Genomic DNA, 23,540 nt, shown 5'->3' on the forward strand with positions numbered 1-23,540 from the left:
ATCGCCTAGTGGCCCTCACCACTGCCACCAACGTCACTCTCAGCGTCACTCTTCTTCCTTGTCACCCGGCGCGTACGCTAGTGCTTTACGGGCGTTCTGCAACAACTTGTCGCGCGTCGCGGTAAGCGACAACTTTGCATACGAACTAGCGTCTTCGTTCCGTTTTGCATCTTCATCGCGATAGTCCAGGTCGCCCTCCACAAGCCCCAGCGGGTCATACTGAGACTCCACCATGTTTGATAGAATGGAAGCCACGTCCTCGCTCAGGAACGGGTAGGTGACCCTGTTGAGTAAACGGAGGCAGATCGTGAAAACAGGATCCTCCTCCGAGACACTCGACACACTTGAGACGCCAGGATTGCTCTCGATCTTCGCCCGCTTCTTCGCCTGACTCCCGATCGTCTGACTCTCCTCCTTCACCTCAGAGGCGTTGCCTTTCTTCTTGGGCTTAAGATTGTCTTTCATTGTCGTGGCATAGATGAACTTGCCGTCACGCGTTCTACCGCGCACATTCATGTAGATGCGAATGGTATCACGGACATCCGTGGAGCTCAGCGGTTTCGGATGCCCACCAATTTCACCGGTAGATTTCCCCGCTGACGAGTTCCCATCACTGTTCTTTCCGAACACAAACCAGGGGCATAGTTTCTCCGTCGCTGCCCTGGAAAACCCACCATCGACTGGGGAACGATTCTTCACTTGAATCAACATCATCAACACTTCCTGCTCCTCTTGTTCACCCCTCGTTGTCTCCCCACCGACTGGCCTGCTGTTGGATCTCTTCTTAAACATCGGGATCAACAAATCGGCTCCATACTGGTTACGGGGGAAAATACCTGCAGCTTGACGCCCCAGCAAAAACCAAAGCGTGTCCTCATTCGGCTCAAGCTGCAACTGCACAAAGTGGGTGAACCCCATGTACCAACCCTCCCACTTCGAGCACCACTTGTTGAATTCTGGTCTCAAATTCTCCTTGCTGATCATCCGCTTGAGATATATCGGCAGCTTTTTCTTGCCTTGTAGCACCTTCAAGAATTGCTGCACCGGTACAAATTGCCCGATCGTATGGTAGCACTGGGAAAAATCTTTGTCCCCCATAACACACTTGTCCATCGCTAGAAGCAGCAGAATGCGAGCAACCATCTCGCCAATTTCGCCAACTCCACCAGTGTCCAACGCTTCATCCAAAAGGAGGTTCTTGAGTTGCGGCAGGATATACTTTGCCAGACCATATTTCAGTTCATACCACACTTTCATCGCTCCTAAGGCGAGCACTGGGTCCGAAGCGTAGCTGGTGACGTAACCCTCTCGTTTGAAGTTCACATACGCGAGAATCGCCATGAAGTCAGCGGGGGCCCGAGATGCCAAAGCCGACGTCGAATGCGGTCGAACACCCAGTCGATAAAGCATGGAGGCGACACCAAACATGGTATCCTTGTTGTACGCATTTTGCGAAGGGGGAATCCCCAGTAGCAGTTTATTCGCCGCGAGATCAATCACGCGAACTTTATGAGCTGGATCGGGGTAAGTGCTGTACCACATCGGGCGGCCCATGCGCCTCAACGCCTCCCAGGCCTGACCGTCACTTCCAGTTACGACGGTCTTGTACATGGCTATCTTAGCACGTTCTTGCTGTTTCGTTTTCTCTTCGTCTTCAGCTCCCACCGCAACTTGGGTTCCCTCGTTTATCTCTTCATCTTCAAAGTAGTCATCCCAGTGTGCGTCCATCGTATCAGCTAGTACAAGCGGCGCGAACGGTGCCAAACTACCTCCAGATTTCCGAGAAGATGGGTCCAACAACAGAGGCGGCGTCAGGTCCGAGATCTGCGAGTTCGTATCAATCAGCACGCCGAAAATGCCTCCTTCGGGGCCGATATCTTCGTTAGCGGATTTAAGAGCATTTCGCAACATACGAAAATCGTTCTTCTTGCCATCCACCTCAGCCAGCAGACTTCTCGCTTCATCGATCACCAGAACCACCATTTTGCCATCTGGATCCTTCACGGTGGAGGTACCCGTAGTTTGGATAAAGGTGTCCGGTACGGATGCTGAATCGGACGCCTTTATCATTTCTGTTTCTTTCAAAAGCTTGGCCGCACACGGAACTGTCAGTTGCATTGTCGATAAACAGCTCCAGCCATTCCGTCTGAACGTCCGCCCAATGATCTTTCGCATAGCAGTAAATCGCCTTCAATCGCCTGGCGACCTCTTGCACTGAGGAGGCGGCAGGGTCAAACAGCCAATCACGAAGCTTACTCGTAGCCTCCGGAAACCCCGTCGATCGGTGCACACGCGCGCACATGTACAAAACTTTCAGGTTCAAGTTCGGTTCTCGTTCTGCCTTGAGCGCAAGCTCACGCACTGTCCGACTCTTGCCGAAGCCGGAACTCTGCACAACCGCCACACATGGCGCCTTGTACTTTGCAGGGTTGTACTCTTTCCAGCAGTCCCGCAGGTATTCTGCGAGGTCGTCTTGGGCCTTGCCGACGTACGTGACTTTAGTGAACGCATCCGAGAGTCGGATCATTTCGTCTTCACCCAGCTTGGTGATGAGGGGGTTGTCTTCCGGAAAAAACTTTGCCAGGAGGTCTTTCACCGTCTTGACCGTAATGGTTTCCGCAAGATCGACCGTCACGTCTGGGTACTCGTATACGATTCTGATCTTCACCTCCAAGCATCCCTTAAATTCTTTCTGAGAGACCCGGAGTCCCGCGTCGCGATATTTTTTCAAATACTCATCGATGCGAAGAGGCTTCTTCTCCAGTGCTCCCTCGTTGCCTTCCTTCGCGTCCCCCAGTTTCGCGCTCAACTGAGTGAAGACGCTGTCGTCCACGAATGCGGCTATCTCCTCGACTCCAGGCTGGAGATCCGACTGGCTCGCCATGTAGTGTTGCGGTTTGGCGACTTCTCTTTAATGTAGACCACATATTCGCTTTAATTGGACATAATCACTATGTAGTTTCTGTTTTTATTGGACAAAAGTATTTAGGCGCACATCTCGCCAGGTTTATTATAATAACACATATTGTACTTTTTGGCACTTCAGACTGTATTTGTGCTTTGCAATGATTTTGGCAATATGAGGCGAGATTTGCTGTATTATTACGACCACCTGCTAGATTTACGATAAATCGAGGTGCATAAATGGGTGGAGGCCTAGAATTACGCTAAAAGCGCCACAATTGCACTTTCAAAAGTGCAATTGTGGCTGTGCAGCTGCAATTCTGTCGGTTTTTATCCACAAGCACCTACACACACGGCAATTATGCATAAGAGGGTGGATGTGCTGGGGATCATGGACGGTGGTGTACTGGGCCAATGCATGGCTGCTGACAGGCCCTCCCGAGTCGATATATATATGAGGAGGTGGATTTATGCATAATTTTAGCAGGCCGTGTATCTTCTTTCACACATATTTAGGAGCAGGCTTTGCCATATTTAGCGTCTAAAATGGTCGGCAAAATAACTGCAAAGCACAATAACTCGTACGACTTATCGAGCACGACTATAAATCGTACTCGAGTACGAATTGCTGTAAGTCGTGGATGGTCAATCACTTGTGTCGAGCATTCGTAAGACAGTTTGACGACAAATCAAATGTAGCAATTTCATTGGTTAATATTGTATTATGTAGTTTTGAGTGTTGCTGCATCTCGGCTCGTAAATTGGACTGATTCATCTGTGTGCGCATTTTGCCCCCTTTACTAGAGGCAGCGCACTTGAAAAATGTCCGGGCTTTTGATCCTGACGCCATGCACTAACCTCCTGCTAGAAGATTTAAATATACTTGCCAGGAATGGAATGTAAGGACATCATAGCACAGTTATCATACGACCGTTTGTTCCCGTAGTGGAGCAATGTTTCTTCGCTTTACTGGGGTGAACGACTGTTGTCGTTCACCCCACCACGCCAACTCTCCTTTCTACAGTAAAGTACTAACACTACATAGAAGATGGAGATTCGGATAGAGGGCGCATACGCAAACCAGTCTACGCTGTAGCATCGACAAAAAGCGTGGCTGCAGGCAGTGGCTTAGTTGCAGGAGATACCGAGTAACTCGCCGATGCCGAAGGTCGAGCCCAGCAGCGATATGGCGCGCGCCGAGCGCCCGCGCAGCAGTGTGGAGCTCCTCCGCACCTCAGCGTCGTAGGTACAATATCTAGGTATTATCACCGTTGCAGAGTACGTGGTTGCATTTTGTTGCTGGACTGTAATGATTAGGTAAGAGGGGGTCGGAGGATCTCGGGAAGCCCACTGGCAACACCGTTCCCTGGCTGCCTCGCCTTCACAACTACTATGATGTACGCTCAAGCATAAAAATTACTACATTAAAATGTACATGTAGTACCGTTACGAGCTATTTGTCCCTCTTAGTCTACGTCTACAAACTTCATCGTAACTCCGTGCCCTTCAACGGCTGCACCTCTGAGTGGAACAGCTCCACGGACTGCATGCACGCGTTCGTGCAGTCATTATGCCGATATTTAAGCTTGCTGCCAGCGGCCAACTACAGGCACATCGCTTCGTGTGTGAACAGGAGGCTACTTTCCCTACCGCATCATGCAACTGCATCGTTTCGGCGCTCAACGTTGCCACCGCGTCCGCGGCAACGATGCCGCTGTCGTGGCGAGCAGACCTGAACATTTTTGGCCAATTGTATGGCGCAAACTAGTGTCCGACAAACTGTCTTATGTTTTGACAGACAATATGCAATGTAGCCACTGGTATACAACAACCAAGATGTAGTCAAAACGCGTTGATCGGAAAACGTAAGACGCTTTGTCTTATGATAGGCATTCTGGGGCTAAGTATCGTCTTACGAAAGAGTATGAATCAGCACTAGGAGCATCTCCACCGGTCGTGAGTAAAACTAAATTTTACCCCTTTTCTGTCAATATTTAATCATAGTTTTAGTTTTGTACAGCTCCACCGGTTTGAGTAAATGCTGAGCAAATTGCTCCATTTTTTTTACGCAGATCAAAGTTTTGCACAAGTTTGCCAACGGAGGAGGCTTTGAGTAAAAGGTTGAGTACATGTAAATGTCGACCGACCAGTAGTAGGGCCAAGTCAAGCGTTCTAAGCAGCGCAAGCGTCACAGACCGCAGTGTCGCCCTTGCTACGTCATCCCTGGGTCTTCCTCAACGTGCTGTCGGGCCCTTTATAGGGCTATACAGCTGTGCGCCGTCGCCATGGCTGGCGCCGAACCAAGAGCTTTAACGCGCTTGCTGCGAGTCTCAATTGCCGGTGGAGCTGCGCACTGTCTTTAGCACGGTTGTGCCGTTGTAGGCACGGATCTTAGGGCAATTTGCTTTTAGTTTTACTCAGCACCGGTGGAGATGCCCTAATAAGTAGTGCGCATATGGAGGAATTAAGTAATTCAAGTAGATTGAAGCATTTTTGTAAAAGTCTAAGTAGGTGAATGCATCAACTTGCAAGTAGATTGCCACAATCAAAAATAACGTTTTATCAGAACTTGAAAACGCGATAAGAATTAAGGACAGGGTAAGATATGAAGATGATGGAGGACGAGCAAACGGAACATCAGCGATAACAAAATAAGTAGGTGCCTCATTATTGAAAACATCATGGTGCCAACTGCCCCCTGTGCAACACCAACTGGGTTGTCTCAAGTCTGCGGCAGCTCGTTGGCAAGCGTGCGTGCCTGGAAAAGCGGTACCCGATCCTAAAGGCTCAGCGACTGGAAAAGGCCCGAGCCTACAAGCGCGAGCACGATAAGCTGTACCACCGCGCTCGCCGTGACGCGCTTAACGAGCTTGACCTGCGTATCATCACTACGGCCGCAGGTGACGTGACCACGACTGTTGTTGAGTCGCTCGTCCTGTCTGTGCCTGGGGACATTGAGTTAGGGGGTTCAACAACAGCTCAGAGCTCACCTCCCCGCTCTGCTCGACGACGTCGTGTTTTCTCGGCACCAGCTCCCCCAACGGTGATCGACATTACGGGGGAGGAGGACCAAGACGAGGACCTATCAACTTGCGCCATTTGCTAGTACGCGCCAGTGGCGCCGGTCACCCCGCGCTCATGCTGACATGCCATGTGTGCCGAGTGCATGTCAATGTACGTGGCGAGAAGCATTCAGGCCGAAAATGTAGCTAACTGCCCTACGTGTAGAGTTCCCATTCGGATGTAGCCATCCGGCTAGCCATACAGCTTTATTTTCTTCATTTTTGAGTAATTAAAAATATTTTTTTCACTTTATTTTGATGAAATGGTCTAAGCAGCAAATGATAATAAATTTGTTGTATATACTTCTTTCATTTACATTGCGTCAGTATCAATAATAGCGCACAAGAACGAGTTGTATTACTGGGAAGTAAAGTCGTACGATCGTGCGAATTGTTGCTATGGAATACCAATTTTCGTCAAGTCACAGTAAGCATCAAAGTAACACATTCGTACGATATTACAGATATAATATCTTTCACTTAAGTTTATCCTTGCAGTATATTATCTATCCTTGAACTATCACGTGTATAATACTTTCCTTCGATCCAAGTTGTATTAAAGGTAAATAAGAATTTTATGATATCATTTTCGTACGAGAAGAATTTTAAGAAAACCAAGGTCCGTTCTCGACGTATTGACACTAAGAATTCGAAATGTAATTTTTGCTTTGTTATGCTTTTGCAAAGACTTACGACTCTACTGCATACGTCTTGCAGCTCTAGTATTATTGAGTCATAGCAATGGCAGGCGACGCCGCAGAACCTGGTCGTGCAGACCTGCGTTTGTTCTTCGGCTTTGGACCCGGCTTCATGCCACGCTTCCCTAAGTCAGCTTCAGTGACGATGACTTCAGGTACTAGCAGTTGAAGATCCTGAGCGATGGTCGCCGAGCGGACGGTCGGGACAAACTGGTAGTAATATGTCCACCGCGCGACCGACACGGTGTGTTCCTTCCAGGCGAAAAGCTCGCTCACGTGCATTCCGTGATGAATTGCAGCTTTGACTGCATGGACACACGGGAACATCAGGTCTTGCCAGCGTCGGCACGTTGCATTCCTTCTCGATCAAGTTCACGGTTCGCCACAGATGGGCGTGGTCCGGTCTGCTGCTGATGTCCGTGAATCGCACCATGTACTGGCCATCAAGGCACGGCAAAATCTGCAGGGTTTTCGTAAGAGCCATGATCCCGTCGAGCTTCTTCTTGTAGGTGGGAAGGAGAAAGTCCGAGAAGGCTGCAGGGGTGGTCCTCATTACGTCAATTTCGCAATCGTCGTACGGCTCACCTTGGGAGGTGCTTGCGTGTCCTGCGTTGCTACCTGGACCCTTCTGTCGCGAGGAGGTGCGGCGCCTTTCGGCGAACAGCTCAAACACCTTGACGAAGTATTGCTCGAAAGCTTCCAAGGGGTAGGACGACCGCACTGCATTGCCCAACCAACTGTTCGCTGCCTCGGACAGGTTGGAAGTGACCTCGTCATAAGAGGGTTGGTTGTACTTCTCGTTGAACGCGTATGTCACCCAGTGCGACTTGTCAATTCCAGCGAGATACTCCACAGCCAAAGGGCGAGTCTCCGAGAGTTTTGAGCTGTAAAACTTGTAGTCGTTCTCGCATTCGCTACGTGCCATCTGAAACACAAGTGACTGTTCTGCCGGCGTCAGCGCGGAGCCCTTCTTCTCGATGTTGGTGATAATGTGCCCAACGCAAAATCGATGTCCGGAATCCGGATACAACTCCGTCACAGACGCCAGGAGACCCTTCTGTCTGTCCGATACGAACACAGGTTTCCACGCCGAGACGTCTTGAAGCGCGTCTTTCATGTTCTGCAGGAACCAGCTCCAATGAGTAATCCTCTTGATCGACAATAGCGAGTCCGAAAACTAGGATGTGGATGTGGTGTAGCGGGATCGGCCAAAATCTGGTGAAGATCGAATGTATTGGCGTGACGCGGGGATAGGTTGTGGAGCAGCGCGGGAATCTTCGCTCTGCGTCCGAGTATACGCTCCGATCGAGGGTTGTTCGCTCCGATCGGTCGGCCTGGAGTCGATCCACGGCCTGTAGTTGCCTTTCCGGGTGTGTTCCTTCCTTTCGTGAGTTGCTTGCCGCTTCCTATAGCGGGATCGAGGTTGATCGAGAGGAGAAACGATCGCCGGCCAAGCAGTATCCGGTCGATCGAGGGTTCGCACACAAGAAATAGATCGCTAGAGTAGGTCAAGCTGGCCAATGTATTAATCCAGTCTTAACCGTACCACTAGCTCACTGTTCAAAGTGTCGATGCTTGCCGAGGCCAATGTAGTTCCTGGGACTTGACGACTTGAGGGGACTTGTGCTCTTCGGTGCAAACTCTGCTCTGATTTATGTTTAGCTGGTGTCTCGCTACCACTACCATCTCACCTACCATCCTACAACTAAACAACTACTGGATTCTTGTCCTGGCTTCGCCCCCATGTGCTCCCCATCTTGGCTGATCGGCGATCGACGATCGACGATCCACAGCTCTCGATCGCGATCAGTCCACTTCGGTCTTTAGCCGTCCCACTCTACGATGTCGCTCGTTGATCTTGCCCTCGTGCATGACGTCCTTCGCTTTCGACATGCGCCCTTCGCACCGCGCCTCTTCGATCGGTGTGGGACGAGGCATCACCACTCTCCATGTGTCGATCAGCTTTGATCTACCTGGTTCCACACCCCGCCTACGTGCGAGTATCATCCCGGTGCCTCGATCGCTCGTCGAATCTCCTCGATCTCCGCAATCCCAGTCTTGTTCAGGTCGCCCTTCTCTCGATCATTGATCCCCTTGATTTTTGGTCGATCGTTTATGCCGCCTTTCTCAGAGAACAAATCTTGTTCTCGCGCTTCTCCACATGGCCTTTTAGGTCCTTCGTGGTCGCCAACAGAAACACTCCGCGCTTGTTCATATCACCCTTGAGATGTGTTCCGTCCAGACCGATGACGTGTCGGCAGTGTACTTGAAGGCATGCCCCTAGAAAAACGCAAGCCCTTCTGAACATGTCATTCTCGCGCCTGCCAAACCCGTAGCTTGTCTTGGAGTTCGCATCACTCACCATGGCTAGATATCCCTCCAGCTTCTGGTAACTCCCGACGACGTCGTCGCGCAGCGATTCGAGAAGATCCCGCTTGATCTTGGATGCCGCAGTTCGGCTCGTTATCATCCCCTTAGTCATCAAAAAGTCGATGATAGCCCGCCCTGTGCCCGAGGCCCACGTTCCGCTGTAAGAGGGGAGCAACTCACGCTCAACGACGCCCCTCATCACTCGGTAGGGCACATCGCGAAGTCGCTGACGAGAGGTATCTCCTGCGAGACCGCCTTCAACAAAGGTATCGCCCTGAAAACCGCCGTGTCTGAAGTGGTCATGGGCCAGACACATCCTTGTTATATTCCAGTTGTTGCGGATCCCATACACCGTAATGAAAAATGGGCAGTTGACAGTGCTGCCTGGAATGAGCTGCTGCTGCCCTTTCACCGCCTTGCAAGTGTACTTGGCGTTTCCTTCTTGACGACGAGAGTGATAGCTGTTGTTGGCCACGCGAATGGAAAAGCCACGGGCTCGAGCAAACTCGCGACAGCGTTGCAGCAGAGCCTTTTTCGTCTCAAGCGTCGCAGACGCAACGTTGTTCCCATGGTCGGAAACTACGCCGTAAGAAGAGGGGTCGAGGGGATCCAAGCCGACATCTAGCTCAGGTCGTAGCATGCGCATCTCGATGACTTCGGCGATGTCCGCTTCTTCGACAGCGGATGAGGTGATCATGGGCGAAGACATTGTCCGGGTGACCGAAACAGGAGAGGTGGTAGAGGTGCTGAGGCGTGTAGTTGGGTGGGTATCCGACAAAAAGACGAATGAGCCCTGCAGTGAAAACTCGCGAGCTAAGAGAACACGGGCTAAACGAGGTGGTTATGAAACTCCTACAGAGATGTGTTGCTAATCTCCGGCCCAAGATACTGAAAAAAAGTATGAACGTCCGTTTCAAAATGTACGACAAGAAGCTCAGAATACCGCGAAGTGAGATGCTCGGAATGCCCGTCCGTTTTAAAACTTACGAGTCGTAAGTTATTGCTGTCGTACGTTACAATAAACGTAAGAGTACTTAACAGAGGCGTGCCTGCTCAGAATGCCCGTCCGTTTTAAAACTTACGAGTCGTAGGTTGTTGCTTTCAGACTTTTCAACAAACCCAACTGTACTTATCAGGCGCGCGACCGACGAAGTTTTAATACAGAACCAAGTGCGTTAGTTTGGTCTGCGTGCATACAATTCTACGAAGCGATGATGTAAACTTACACATTAGCATTACGACACTCTTACTCTAAAAAGGTAATTTCGTACGATATTACTTGGCCCTGGAAAACAGTTATTTTTGCCCATAAAATTAACGTTCAATTCGGATATGATAAAACGTTATTTTTGACTGTGGCAATCTACTTGCAAATTGATGCATTCACCTACTTAGACTTTTACAAAAAGGCTTCAATCTACTTGAAACTTAATTCCTCGCGCGTATGTCATCTCCTGCATGATTTAGCACATCCAGCATGGATTAGCATCCTTTTGGCACTTTCCGAAAGTGCCATTTCCGAGCCAAGCTGGCTTCGAAACACGACTCCAAAGCCACTATGATTTACCACTAAGTACGAACACTATCTAGTGCACTAATTAGGAGGGAAAACCGGTTGCAAAGCACAATATCATAGAGCACATATATATCATAGAGCACACTTTCGATTATCCAATGAAAGCCATATAATTCACACTTGAAATAAGACATTCAATCTCGGAGCCTGATAGCCGCGCTCGTTGCGTTACGCCATTTTGAATGGCGCGAACAGGTAGAACGCGCTTAAAAAGTGAAGGTGACGCGCGGCCAAAGCAGTACGAGCGCTCGTTGCGATTACTTAAGTACGTACGAGTTCAAGCTGTGTGTGCTTCGATTCCTAGACACTACACCGATGGCAAAAACGGTAGCTAACGGAAAACGCCAATTTGTATACCGCATACTATTGAATTGAACACTTGTCAAATCTAGAAAGATATACAAATAGGAATGGGGTTATACTACCAAAGTAGCTCCGACGCATTCAAGTCTGAAATATTGTGTGTAGAGCTAGCTACGTTCTGCAAAACCTCTTTGATGGCATCCTGCCAACGTATGTACCAGTCTTCAAACCATGGAGACATCCATAGATTGCGCAGAGTTGGTTCACAACGTCTCTCATGCCGTTAGATGCAAGCAGAACTTAGACCAACAACCAAAACCATTTTTCTTTGGGTACCTTACGGTAATTTTGCGTAAAGTTACACAACATGCAAACAGTACCGAATACAAGTGTCAGTTTTTAAACTGTGGTCTTTAAAAAGATAAAAAATAACCGGATCTTGCTTGCCGTATTTGACAAAGTAATACTTACACGGAAAATAAAGGGTGATTTTCAATTTTAAGACATCTCTTAGCCAATCAAAAGGTGTTTACATGCTAAACTTCACATAAATTTCAAGAAAATTATAAGTACTCAACGTTCTATACGGTTTGGTTGAGGTATACAAATTGGCGTAGGTACAATAGCTTTGTATACTGAGCACATTCTATCAGATTTGAGAGGAGGTATTCAATTCGGGAAGGGTACGCTATTTGGCGCTATCCGTTAAGTATTTTCCTGACGGGAAGGTGATTCCCTTCATTTCATTTTCATCCGGGCTTCAGGAACAAACTTTGCCAGGAGGTCTTTCACCGTCTTGGCCGCGATAGTTTCCGCCAGATCGAAGGTCACTCCAGGAATCTCGTACACGTCCATGATCTTCGTGAATATTACCCTATCGTTAACGCCATACATTTCTGTTTGAAGGGACACCATACAAACTTTAAGTAAAACGGGGTAAAATGATGCATGAGGTATCATTTTGCTGTATTAGGTTTGCGAGGCCAACTGATCAAAAGTATACGTGATGGGAGGTTTGAAGCGACCTTTCGATCAAAAAGATACGTGAGGCATCATTTTACTGCTTCTCTGTGATTCACTGCGAATCGACAAAAGTATCAGTGGAAGCAGTACCGTGAGAACAGCACCCTAACAAAACTTTAGTAAGAGTAGTACCGTGGATCACAGCGCCATCTTGTGGATTATGTGGGGCTTTTCCTAGTTGTGAAGCGGCGGCGCCGTGGTCTCCGATGCGACGCTGGCGACTATGGCGGCTGTCCTGGACCTGGCCGGAGCGTCTCCGACGGCGGCGACAAGCACGCGATGACTGCGGGCATCTCGGGCAGCAAGCACAACGGCGGCCGCAGCGCCGCCGTGTGTGCCGTCAACAGCATGGTCTCGGAGGCTTCCGCGGCGACCGTGGCCGTGTTGGATGTGATCGGGGGCGTCTCCGCTGGCATGGTCACGAACGCGACGGTGGCATTCGGCTCGGGCAGCGAGCGCAACGACAGCGGCAGTCCGCACGCAGGTTGCCGCCGGTAGTAGCGTCAGCGGCGTCGCAAGCGACATCGACAGCAGGGTCTCGTACACGATGGAGGTGACCGTGGCCTTGGTGGATGTGGGCGGAATGGGTATACGTGCTGGAGCAAAGGATCACCGTATTCAGACAGCTTTGGGTTTCGTTAGAATTATCAATTCACACTAGATGAAACATTACTTGAGATATTACATTCAACTTAATTGCATATAGCTCTGTTACTCGGGGGAGGACATAGTAACTTCAGTAACGTGTTTTCACCTTGGAGCGTCCTGCTCTGCGAATCAACTGGATATCACCCATGATAGCGGGGAGGCCAAAACCAGCGCGGCCTTAGAGCTTGTGGTGCCAAGTCGAGAGGTTGCTCTTGAAGCCATTGGGGCGAGCGGTGGTATGCGCGCTTCTCGCAAGAGCATGTCCAGTGAGCTTGATCCTTGAGTTGGTCCGCCAGCATATCGACTCTGTCCATAGCTGTGGCTAGATCGGCAACTATGTTGTAGCGTTTCTGCAAGTCAAGGCCTTCCTTATAATGGTTCATGAGGGTGTCGTGTGGTGTGGAAGGGTCCGCCTCCATCGCGATAAAGCGCTCGATATGTTCGTCTTGCTCCTCGCGATACCGCAACAAGTTGGAGTTTATACATTTTAGACGTGCCCGAATTTGCGGTCGCGTGATCTACATTTTCATATCGAATACAAACATAGATATCATTACCCGTAACCAGCCACGATACACATTTTGGCTTACCTCAGACAGCTCCATGCACGTCTCCTGCCAACGCATCATCCAGATAAAGTTGTGCGCACGGTCATCTTCACCGCGACAAATCGCCACGTAGAGGTCGTTCATCTCTTTCACTGGCAGTGCAATTATGAAGTCGTCTATGTCGATCGACGTGCCACATCTCGCTTCGGTTCTCTACAGGTAGGCACTGATTAGCTTTAGCCAAACGTTATTGCGTAGCTACACGAACTTACCCGCTCTCGCCCAGAAGGGGTCACAAATACTGGATACAGATTGTCGAACTCCAGTTGCTCACCGGCGCTACACAAAGCCAAAGACTATATATGCGATGAGCATCAGCACGGCCGAAACAATGTCATCACTACCATTTCAAGCGTCTTGGACGATCCGTAAATTCGCCTTCCATCGCTTGCATGCGTCTTCGTTGGTCCTGGCAACTACCCATACATAGCCGTTCGTATTAGCACTAGCATAACAACACGATGCCGAAACAGCCAAAACACGTACCTCTACATTACCCGCGTCCTTCCTGCGATCAACCATCTTTCCACTTGAGCGCAGAATCTAGAATGATGAAGTACTAGAGATCAGCGTTGTTGGGTGGATATGATGGACCGAATATATTGTTATTTGTATGACCATGTTCGAAGTGTTCAAAGGGACCGAACGTACTAGGCTTTGTATGGGGTGGTTCGACTCATCGTTGTATGTGATGTTAGTATGGTGGAGTTTGAACCCACCGGTGCAGGTTCAATGCCCGCCATGCGGAATGCAGCGTAGCTGTGCTGATAAGGTACCGTGCAAAATGCATCGGATATCGAGTGCGGGATGAATACAGTGTAATTACACAGAGTCATGAATAGTACGAGTACTCAAAGCGTTCAACGGTAACATACGGTACTTAGATTTACTCCAGTATTGCTACCAAATGTAAGTGCTGTAGCGGCTTCGGCATCGTCTCCACAGTTACGTTGACCCATGCAAACCCCATAGTGACGGTCCGAACTACGGTACACGGCGACAGTGGTGACGCCCATCGTAGATACACTGCTGCCAAGTGCCAATGCCGCCTGCGTGTCCCTGTCGCTGGGCAAATTGGGCGCTTGCGACGTCGTCGTCATGGCGACTTCAGGCTCCATCTTGACCCCCGATGGGACTCGAACGCTCCATTTCTAGCGGTAGCCTCTCTTGATCTTTGTCGCCGGTGGCACCCCGCTCCCTCCTGAGGCATCTACGTGCGGTTGTCCGTCGATGAGGATCGCTGGAAGCGAAAAAGGGCGGGAGAACGCCGTCCACCTGCAGGTCTAGTGGGCAGTCGTCCAGTGCCGCCTCCGACGCTCCATCTCGGGGTCCTGTAGCGGAATCTCGGCGTCTCGCAGCTGAACGTGGTTGACAGCCACACCCGGCGGCAATGCCGTGAGGAGAGTTGGGGGCTACGGGACAAACGACACCATCCCAGCGCCAGTTCTAGTAGCACTGCGTTATCGACAACAAATGCGCTGTTGCGGCGGTTGTGCGGGACGTGGTCGTCGGGTGGGTACACGACGGACAGCGAGTCCAACTTCATGCCCGGTGCGTCCCGAGGTCAGCGCGTCAAGTAGCACAGGCGGTCAGCAGCAGCAGATGCGTCGACACACAGGAGCTGAGCGTGTGGCGACTCCAACGACGCTGGACTTGGAGAGTGAGGGGCGAACTGGCAGGCTGGACTTGACCGCAGCGTGCATAGTATCACGGGCAGCCACGCGCCGTAAACGATGGGTACGGCCAGCACATGTGTACCACCGTCGTTCGAGGCGTGGAAACCGGAAGAACGGAGCGTGGTCAGCCAGGGACACTTGGGATCGAGCTTGCAAAATCGGAAATGAGCTCCGATGCGAGAAGGTCATTTTGATTCGGAGCAAGCCGAGCAAGCCGACCAAACAACAGTGGATCGATTTGAACTAATTCCACCAATCACACTTCTTGTTGAACTTTGGCAGCCAATCACTGTCATCGATTTTTCGGAGACAGGTTTTGATTGGTCAAAGCGAAGACATGGAAAAAAATGTCAGCGCGGGAAAGCTTGAAAAGATCAACCAAAGCAAAATGGGCACCAAAAAGGCGAGCCTTTACATGTTGTGTAAACCACTTCAAATACCAATAGTCTATTTATGTGACATTATGTATCGCGACCGCTCTACCCGTTCTCCCTCGCCGAAACGCCCTACCATCGGCATTCCCCCAATCATGGTCTTGATGGACCTGGTCGGAAACGTCTCCGCCGTCGGCGACACGGATGCGATGGTGGCGGGCGACTCGGGCAGCAAGCACAACGGCGGCCGCAGCGCCGCCGTGTGTGCCGTCAACAGCATGGTCTCGGAGGCTTCCGCGGCGACCGTGGCCGTGTTGGATGTGATCGGGTGCGTCTCCTCTGGCATGGTCACGAACGTGACGGTGGCATTCGGCGCGGTCGATGAGGCTAATAGGGGTGCTTTCGTGTTGGCTGGGCAGTGCCACGAGAGCGTTTATAGCAGCGGCATCGATAGCCGGGCTTAGTTGCCTTGCTGGCGGTAGGAGCGTCTTGAACCTGGTGTTGAGTACATTGATGGGGATGGGACCTTTGTGAAAGGTCGGTAGGTTATCAGGCGAAGAAGTATGAGACCAAATATCTTATGGTATGTATGGCATTATAGATTTCTAGATCTCGTGGTAACCCGATGGCAGACTTCTCGGACGAAGAGGACTTGCTGCTTTATCGGCTGGCAAAGGAGCAGGTTGATGCAGGCCGCCGAATTAACTGACGGACTGTCTGGTTGGGGATGCCATACTGCGGGAAGACACAGCGACAGCTGCAGATTCGTCTAAAGACGCTGAAGAGGACACACGGCGTGAGCTTAGATTCTTTCCCAAGGAGATTTCGGGATCAAAAATCGGCACGGACGCGCTTAGTGGTGGCCACAAGGTGAGCGCTCCCGATAATGTTGGCAACGTTCATGACGCTGTGTCAAGTTTGTATGCCTCGGCCTTGCGTCAACCCGTCCATGCGCCGGATTGTCATGCTGGTGAGATTTCGCCAACTGGGGTTTCAGCAATACTGGCAGTCATTCCAACGCTTACAATCGCCGAAACTTTTGTTGAATTTGGATCTGGGATCGGCAACGTGGTTGCACAAGTGGCATTGGAGACTTGTGTTGGGAGATGCATCGGGATTGAGTTCCAGGACAACTTGGCAAACATGTCAAAACTGCTGATTCGTGGCGCACGCGTGGATTTCCCGAATTTATCCAAGGTCACGATTCACGAGGCCGACCTCAGAGCGATGAGCCCAGCCGTACGCGAGGATATTGACGGGGGCAGTGTTTTATTTGCGAACAATATCGTTTTCGAGCCTACAAGTTTTGCGGCGCTGGAGGACTTTGCATCTTCAGCAGCAGGTTTGGTCCACGTCGTTGTCATGGCAACAATTTGCGGCGGGCACCGCCCAACCTGCCCGCGCAACTTCTGTTCTGTCTGGACACCCCGACAGCGTATCGACGTTCAAGTGTCTTGGTCTTCCCAGCTTCATCACGCATACTGGTACACCAGGGTTGTAGAGCCCTACATCTAAGTACCTCGCGCAGAATGGAAAGGGACATTCAATATACTTCGTTTGTCAGACATGTTCATCCCACTGTTCATTACCTGTAGAGCCAATAACATATATCAGCCATTGTACACATCTACATCAACGTCTTGCACGGACATCGTAGCTCTGACCGCATCCCCCAAGGTCAGAGTCACCTCCATCGTGTCCGAGACCCTGCTGTCGATGTCGCTGGCGACGCCGCTGACGCTACTACCGGCGGCAACCTGCGTGCGGACTGCCGCTGTCGTTGCGCTCGCTGCCCGAGCCGAATGCCACCGTCGCGTTCGTGACCATGCTAGCGCGGCCACGGTCGCCGCGGAAGCCTCCGAGACCATGCTGTTGACGGCACACACGGCGGCGCTGCGGCCGCCGTTGTGCTTGCTGCCCGAGTCGCCCGCCACCATCGCATCCGTGTCGCCGACGGCGGAGACGTTTCCGACCAGGTCCATCAAGACCATGATTGGGGGAATGCCGATGGTAGGGCGTTTCGGCGAGGGAGAACGGGTAGAGCGGTCGCGATACATAATGTCACATAAATAGACTATTGGTATTTGAAGTGGTTTACACAACATGTAAAGGCTCGCCTTTTTGGTGCCCATTTTGCTTTGGTTGATCTTTTCAAGCTTTCCCGCGCTGACATTTTTTTCCATGTCTTCGCTTTGACCAATCAAAACCTGTCTCCGAAAAATCGATGACAGTGATTGGCTGCCAAAGTTCAACAAGAAGTGTGATTGGTGGAATTAGTTCAAATCGATCCACTGTTGTTTGGTCGGCTTGCTCGGCTTGCTCCGAATCAAAATGACCTTCTCGCATCGGAGCTCATTTCCGATTTTGCAAGCTCGATCCCAAGTGTCCCTGGCTGACCACGCTCCGTTCTTCCGGTTTCCACGCCTCGAACGACGGTGGTACACATGTGCTGGCCGTACCCATCGTTTACGGCGCGTGGCTGCCCGTGATACTATGCACGCTGCGGTCAAGTCCAGCCTGCCAGTTCGCCCCTCACTCTCCAAGTCCAGCGTCGTTGGAGTCGCCACACGCTCAGCTCCTGTGTGTCGACGCATCTGCTGCTGCTGACCGCCTGTGCTACTTGACGCGCTGACCTCGGGACGCACCGGGCATGAAGTTGGACTCGCTGTCCGTCGTGTACCCACCCGACGACCACGTCCCGCACAACCGCCGCAACAGCGCATTTGTTGTCGATAACGCAGTGCTACTAGAACTGGCGCTGGGATGGTGTCGTTTGTCCCGTAGCCCCCAACTCTCCTCACGGCATTGCCGCCGGGTGTGGCTGTCAACCACGTTCAGCTGCGAGACGCCGAGATTCCGCTACAGGACCCCGAGATGGAGCGTCGGAGGCGGCACTGGACGACTGCCCACTAGACCTGCAGGTGGACGGCGTTCTCCCGCCCTTTTTCGCTTCCAGCGATCCTCATCGACGGACAACCGCACGTAGATGCCTCAGGAGGGAGCGGGGTGCCACCGGCGACAAAGATCAAGAGAGGCTACCGCTAGAAATGGAGCGTTCGAGTCCCATCGGGGGTCAAGATGGAGCCTGAAGTCGCCATGACGACGACGTCGCAAGCGCCCAATTTGCCCAGCGACAGGGACACGCAGGCGGCATTGGCACTTGGCAGCAGTGTATCTACGATGGGCGTCACCACTGTCGCCGTGTACCGTAGTTCGGACCGTCACTATGGGGTTTGCATGGGTCAACGTAACTGTGGAGACGATGCCGAAGCCGCTACAGCACTTACATTTGGTAGCAATACTGGAGTAAATCTAAGTACCGTATGTTACCGTTGAACGCTTTGAGTACTCGTACTATTCATGACTCTGTGTAATTACACTGTATTCATCCCGCACTCGATATCCGATGAATTTTGCACGGTACCTTATCAGCACAGCTACGCTGCATTCCGCATGGCGGGCATTGAACCTGCACCGGTGGGTTCAAACTCCACCATACTAACATCACATACAACGATGAGTCGAACCACCCCATACAAAGCCTAGTACGTTCGGTCCCTTTGAACACTTCGAACATGGCCATACAAATAACAATATATTCGGTCCAATGGCTCAAGCGAGACCGATGCATGCAAACCAGTTAGAGATCTTTGCCGTGAAGGAGCCACTGGTACGCTAGCTGAGCTCGTCCACCACCACATACCCAATGCCACGAAAGCGGAAGCAGCGGTCGAGCACCTGCGAGCCAACAGCTAAGCGACAACAATCACGACGCTCGGGTCGTATCTCACCTTCAGCTCCCACCGGTCTAGGTACGATCCGTTGCTTACCTAGCGCTCGAGCAAGGTATCATATTGACGCGTATCCACCGGCATACAGACCTCGCGGATGACCATGCGATGTTTGGATCTGTTTGGCGAGTTCTAAGTGCGGCTGGTTGGAGTTCAAAGCGTCCAACAGGGCGAAGCTTGAGTGATCTGTACCGCTATATCCGTCCCGGTGGTGACTCGAATGGAACAGAGGGTATCGACTATTATCTGGGTGAACGAGCGCTTTTGGAGCACTATCGGCGGACATTGGTAGTGGAGGATGGTGATACGGATGGTGCCCTGTCCAGGCGACCCGATGACGAAATTGATGTCGACCAAAACAACGTTAATATATGTGGGGCTGGCGATGTTGGTCTCAACGCGGCAGATGATGTACGTGGTAGTAGCGGCGGAGTTCCTGGAGCGAGTGCAAACGACGTTGATTGTGAGAAAGCCGCGCTTCCGGGAGTAAGCTGTCACGAATCGGTGTTTGATGGTGCTGCCAGCACCTCTCAGGATTATGATGGTGCTGCCTCTGCTGTATCTACACCGCCAACATCAGCGCGCGTCGTACCCGTACATGCAGCAGCTACGCGAGACCATTTACTCCAGCTAGATCACCACGCACCCACCGCATCGTCTGGTACATGTGCGCAATGTGCAGTCTGCAATATGGAGTGTTCAACCGAGCGCAGTTGTACCTGGTGCAAAAAATTTCTCCATCACTTCTGCTCTCATGATGTCTGCGTTTCGTTGAATATCCCAGACCCTAATGGTGGATTCGCCAAGGATTTCGGTGATAGCAGCTATTGCAGCACGCTTTGCAACACAAACGCTACAAAAATGAACTTGGTGGACCAAGGGAGAAGTGATGAACGACCCAATGCCCTACTTGACCTCCCCGCGAGTGTTTTGACGCCAAGTGTGGCTCCGTCGGAACCTGCAGAGACCAACGCCGCCACACCTCCTGCTACAAATTGCTCGGGGGCAGCAAAACCTTTAAGCGAAAAAAGCGTGGTCCTGCCGAACAATCAGCTCCAAAGGCACCCCGAAGCGAAAACCAAGCTGCGCAACGGAAAACGAAAAGCAAGAAGGCACCTACCAAGGCCAGCAAACCCAAGGCTGTGGCAATGAAAGAAGAGTTGATTCGCCGAGCACATGCGGCTGCCGAAAGATTTGTTGATGCTAGCGTAGCATGTTCACCGGCTGATGAGGAGTGGATGCCGCTCAGTTTGTAACGCGACGTTGGCGCAGCATTTTTGATTAGTGTGGTGACTCGCTACAGCCTGGCAAGCGAAAAATATTCTGACAATGTTAGCGTTCCTCACGACAAATTTCAGGTTCAATGGACGTGTACTGCTTTTCAAATAAAAGATCACGTTCACCACGTTTCCGAAGCCATCATCACCCGTGGTATCCGCCAGTTTGCCAACATGGAAAAAAGACAAACTTCAATTTGGAGAGTCTTGGACGTCCCTGTGCAACATGGTCCCCAAACTATCAAACATTCCTGCACTGACAGATGAATTTGAGGAGATGGACGAGCGTGGTTATCGTGAGTGGTTTGCGTTTCGCGGGCGGAAAGAATTGCAGCGCCCTTTGTGCCCTGGTGAAGTCGAAGAGATAGCGTCAATGACATTTTCACCCACAGCATCGCTTGGCCAACCGTCAGGGCTATTTACACATCCGGATGGGATCCTCTGGTACATGACTCTGTTCGACAAGGGTGAGATGAGAAATTACTGGGTGGACGACGAGGAAGCAACTATTTTTTCCTGGAGCGCGTACTACTAGTTTGAAGTCAATTATGACATGGCGAAGATTCCTGTACATCCGTAAGAATTTGAGTTTTCGTTCCAAGGTGTCTACCTCCGACATCAAGCGCGGTCCTGTAGCTAGAATACGACCACTCATGAGCATTCTGAAATCGCGATGCCTGCGCCATGTTGAAGTCGGTCGAAACGTGGCTGTTGATGAGGCCACAATTGCCTGCCGATCCCAGTACGCCCGCCACATTATAGTCTTCAACCCACAAAAACCCACCGGAAAGTATCATTTCAAGTTATACGTGTGTTGCTGTTCTACCTCGTGGTACGCGGTGAGTTTCAAGTTGCACTGCTCCAGTGAACTTGATGATCGGCTGGACGGTGTAATTTCACGCTCAGAAGTGCAGAAATTCGCTGATCTAACCGCGAAGTCGTCTGAAATCCGCTCTCACGTCATGGCGGTTACTTCATCTTTGAAAGGATCCAGTCGCATTGTAAACACGGACAACTTCTACACTTCCTGTTTGCTGTTGAAGACTTTACGATCGATTGGTCTCTATGGGCGTGGCACTGTACGCACATCTAGCAAGCATTTCCCTCATTTTACGATGATTCGTAAGGAGGACGCGAAGCCGCGAGGCTACATGAAGCAAGGTGTATGCTTAGAGAAGCATATTGTGGGTGGATGGCTCAATTGTCAATGTCGTGTCTAATGCCGATGCTTCGACCACATCAACTGTGCATCGTCGTATAAATGAATCGGGTGTGGCTTTCACTGCTCCTACTTGCGTCGGCGAGTATAATTCAGCGATGCATGGTGTTGATCGGCTCGACCAACTGCGTGCACGATTTTCTCTAGCCGATGGCCACTCATTTCAGAAGTGGCATAAGAAACTAGCGATGGTCATGCTTGATATAGCCAGGTGCAATGCCTACATTTGCGATAGTTTGGCGCGTGGTGAGAGCGAGGAGTCTCGTTCGACGGGAGGTACAGCCCAAACGAGGTCAAGGGCCCGCGATAGTCATCGCGCATTTGTGGCATCACTGGTTCGAGAACTGTTCGATGGGGACTGGAAGAAATCTCTGGATAGGGAACATGGAATGATGTATGCTGCGAAGCCGACAACGACAACAATGCCGATGACGACCCAAACCGCGGCGTCGACAGATGTATCCGAGTCTTCGGGCGATCACGCACAAACGTGTGTTGCAAGAGCGTCCTCGGAGGTGCTTCAGGGAAGGAGTCGCTCAATGCGGAAATGCACTGTGTGCAAGTTCGAGGGCAGAGATCCTACCGAGAAAACCGACTACTGCGAGACCCATCGAGTTGCGTTGTGCAAGCGCACATACCCTGTTGACCCTACGAAGCAGCATCTGTGCCAACAGCAAACTTGGACTTGCTGGCAGAAATACCATTTGTTTTACTTGCCGAAGCAAGTGTACACTGTCGACGGCAACTTGCGACGAACCTCTCCGATTTATGTAGCTAACCGCCCATTTCTGAAGGCCCGCCAAGATCAAAAGAAGGCTAACGCAGCCACCAAGGCGTAACCTCACATCATTTTTTCAAGATAGTCAAAGTCAACTAACCATTTATACTTCACTGCACTAAGTCACACCTATTCCATCTGCCCCCGCTAGTCTTGATGCCGTAAATCCGGATTTAGCTCGTGGCTGACAACATACTGCTTCACCACTGGTGCACCATAGCGGCAAGCTAACCACACTCCACTGCGTATAATCCGACAGGATGCTATTAGAAATTCCACGCGCCTCCAAGCCGAACAATAACTCCCAACTGTGTATATGTCAGCGAAGACGCCTCAGACCACATCCAGCACGGCCACGTTCGCCACCACCACATCTGAGGTCATGCTGCTGACGGCGCTGCCACGGCCGCTGCCCTCGCTGCCCGAGTCGCCCGCTACCATTGCGTCCGACTCCATGCTGACGAAGTTGCCTCCGATCTCCTCCCGTACGGACACGATCTCTACAAAGGACGTCATGCTGTTGATGCCGCTGACGGTACTGCTGGCACCTCTACAACGGTCTCCTTCCGCACTGTCGATGCATTTGCGCACGCTGTCTGGTCACCGATCACATCCTTGCCAACCTCCGTGCCGGTGGAGGCACCCACGACCACCTCCAGCACGACAACGGTCACGCCCAAGCGTCCGTGGTCATGATGTTGCCGGCGCACACACGGCGCTGCGACCGCCGTTATGCTTGCTGCCCGAGTCCCCCGCCACCATCGCGTCCGTGTCCGTGTCCATGTCGGCGGAGACGCCCCTGACCGCGTCCTCCAAGGCCACGGTCACCTCCATCGTGTCCGAGACCCTGCTGCCGATGTCGCTGGCGGCACTGCGGCCGCTACTTCCGGCGGCGACCTGTGTGCGGCTGCCGCTGGCGTTGTGCTCGACGATCGCATCCGTGCCCCTGGGGACACAATAGTGTTGATAGATATACTACAGAAGACACAATAGCGTGGGGTTTTACCTATCCCTCTTAGCTGTATGATTGGTCATAAACGGCGAGGAAACTGCCGTGGCTCAGAAAATTGCTGTTTCAGTTACTTCATCACCAGTAAAAAGATACTTGATGTATCATTCTGGTAACAATAGGGTTAAGCTATCTATCGTTTTTTTGGGAGCCCCGGAGGTTGCTGGGGTCGACAAATTGTTTCAGATAATTCATCATAGGAAGATTTCTCTTCGCCAATGGCT

At 51.3% G+C, this 23,540-nt stretch overlaps 7 protein-coding genes across 7 annotated transcripts; 3 read left to right on the plus strand and 4 right to left on the minus strand.

The window, feature by feature from the left end:
• Window positions 1–45: 45 nt before the first annotated feature.
• On the minus strand, window positions 46–2,884 carry PHYSODRAFT_320604 (hypothetical protein; the record flags this gene model as incomplete). Its single annotated transcript, XM_009515677.1, has 2 exons — window positions 46–1,998; window positions 2,102–2,884. 2 exons carry the CDS (start codon window positions 2,882–2,884, stop codon window positions 46–48), a joined length of 2,736 nt encoding a protein of 911 aa, XP_009513972.1.
• A 1,179-nt stretch (window positions 2,885–4,063) lies between these two features.
• On the plus strand, window positions 4,064–6,010 carry PHYSODRAFT_320605 (hypothetical protein; the record flags this gene model as incomplete). The annotated part of the gene is made up of 2 exons (XM_009515678.1): window positions 4,064–4,146; window positions 5,632–6,010. The coding sequence occupies 2 exons, from the start codon at window positions 4,064–4,066 to the stop codon at window positions 6,008–6,010; spliced, it is 462 nt and encodes a 153-aa protein (XP_009513973.1).
• Window positions 6,011–12,724: 6,714 nt separating this feature from the next.
• On the minus strand, window positions 12,725–13,003 carry PHYSODRAFT_466559 (hypothetical protein; the record flags this gene model as incomplete). The annotated part of the gene is made up of 1 exon (XM_009515679.1): window positions 12,725–13,003. The coding sequence occupies one exon, from the start codon at window positions 13,001–13,003 to the stop codon at window positions 12,725–12,727; it is 279 nt and encodes a 92-aa protein (XP_009513974.1).
• A 99-nt stretch (window positions 13,004–13,102) lies between these two features.
• PHYSODRAFT_470479 (hypothetical protein) lies at window positions 13,103–13,315 on the minus strand (the record flags this gene model as incomplete). Its single annotated transcript, XM_009515680.1, has 1 exon — window positions 13,103–13,315. A coding segment is annotated over one exon (213 nt), but the record flags the coding sequence as incomplete, so codon positions are not given.
• A 2,082-nt stretch (window positions 13,316–15,397) lies between these two features.
• PHYSODRAFT_320609 (hypothetical protein) lies at window positions 15,398–15,706 on the plus strand (the record flags this gene model as incomplete). Its single annotated transcript, XM_009515681.1, has 1 exon — window positions 15,398–15,706. The coding sequence occupies one exon, from the start codon at window positions 15,398–15,400 to the stop codon at window positions 15,704–15,706; it is 309 nt and encodes a 102-aa protein (XP_009513976.1).
• Window positions 15,707–16,151: 445 nt separating this feature from the next.
• PHYSODRAFT_477237 (hypothetical protein) lies at window positions 16,152–16,757 on the plus strand (the record flags this gene model as incomplete). Its single annotated transcript, XM_009515682.1, has 1 exon — window positions 16,152–16,757. A coding segment is annotated over one exon (606 nt), but the record flags the coding sequence as incomplete, so codon positions are not given.
• Window positions 16,758–22,640: 5,883 nt separating this feature from the next.
• On the minus strand, window positions 22,641–23,395 carry PHYSODRAFT_320611 (hypothetical protein; the record flags this gene model as incomplete). Its single annotated transcript, XM_009515683.1, has 4 exons — window positions 22,641–22,857; window positions 22,899–22,960; window positions 23,022–23,253; window positions 23,391–23,395. 4 exons carry the CDS (start codon window positions 23,393–23,395, stop codon window positions 22,641–22,643), a joined length of 516 nt encoding a protein of 171 aa, XP_009513978.1.
• Between the last annotated feature and the right edge of the window lie 145 nt (window positions 23,396–23,540).

Source organism: Phytophthora sojae, assembly GCF_000149755.1.
Source record: "Phytophthora sojae unplaced genomic scaffold PHYSOscaffold_1, whole genome shotgun sequence".
In the NCBI taxonomy this organism is placed as follows: domain Eukaryota; phylum Oomycota; class Peronosporomycetes; order Peronosporales; family Peronosporaceae; genus Phytophthora; species Phytophthora sojae.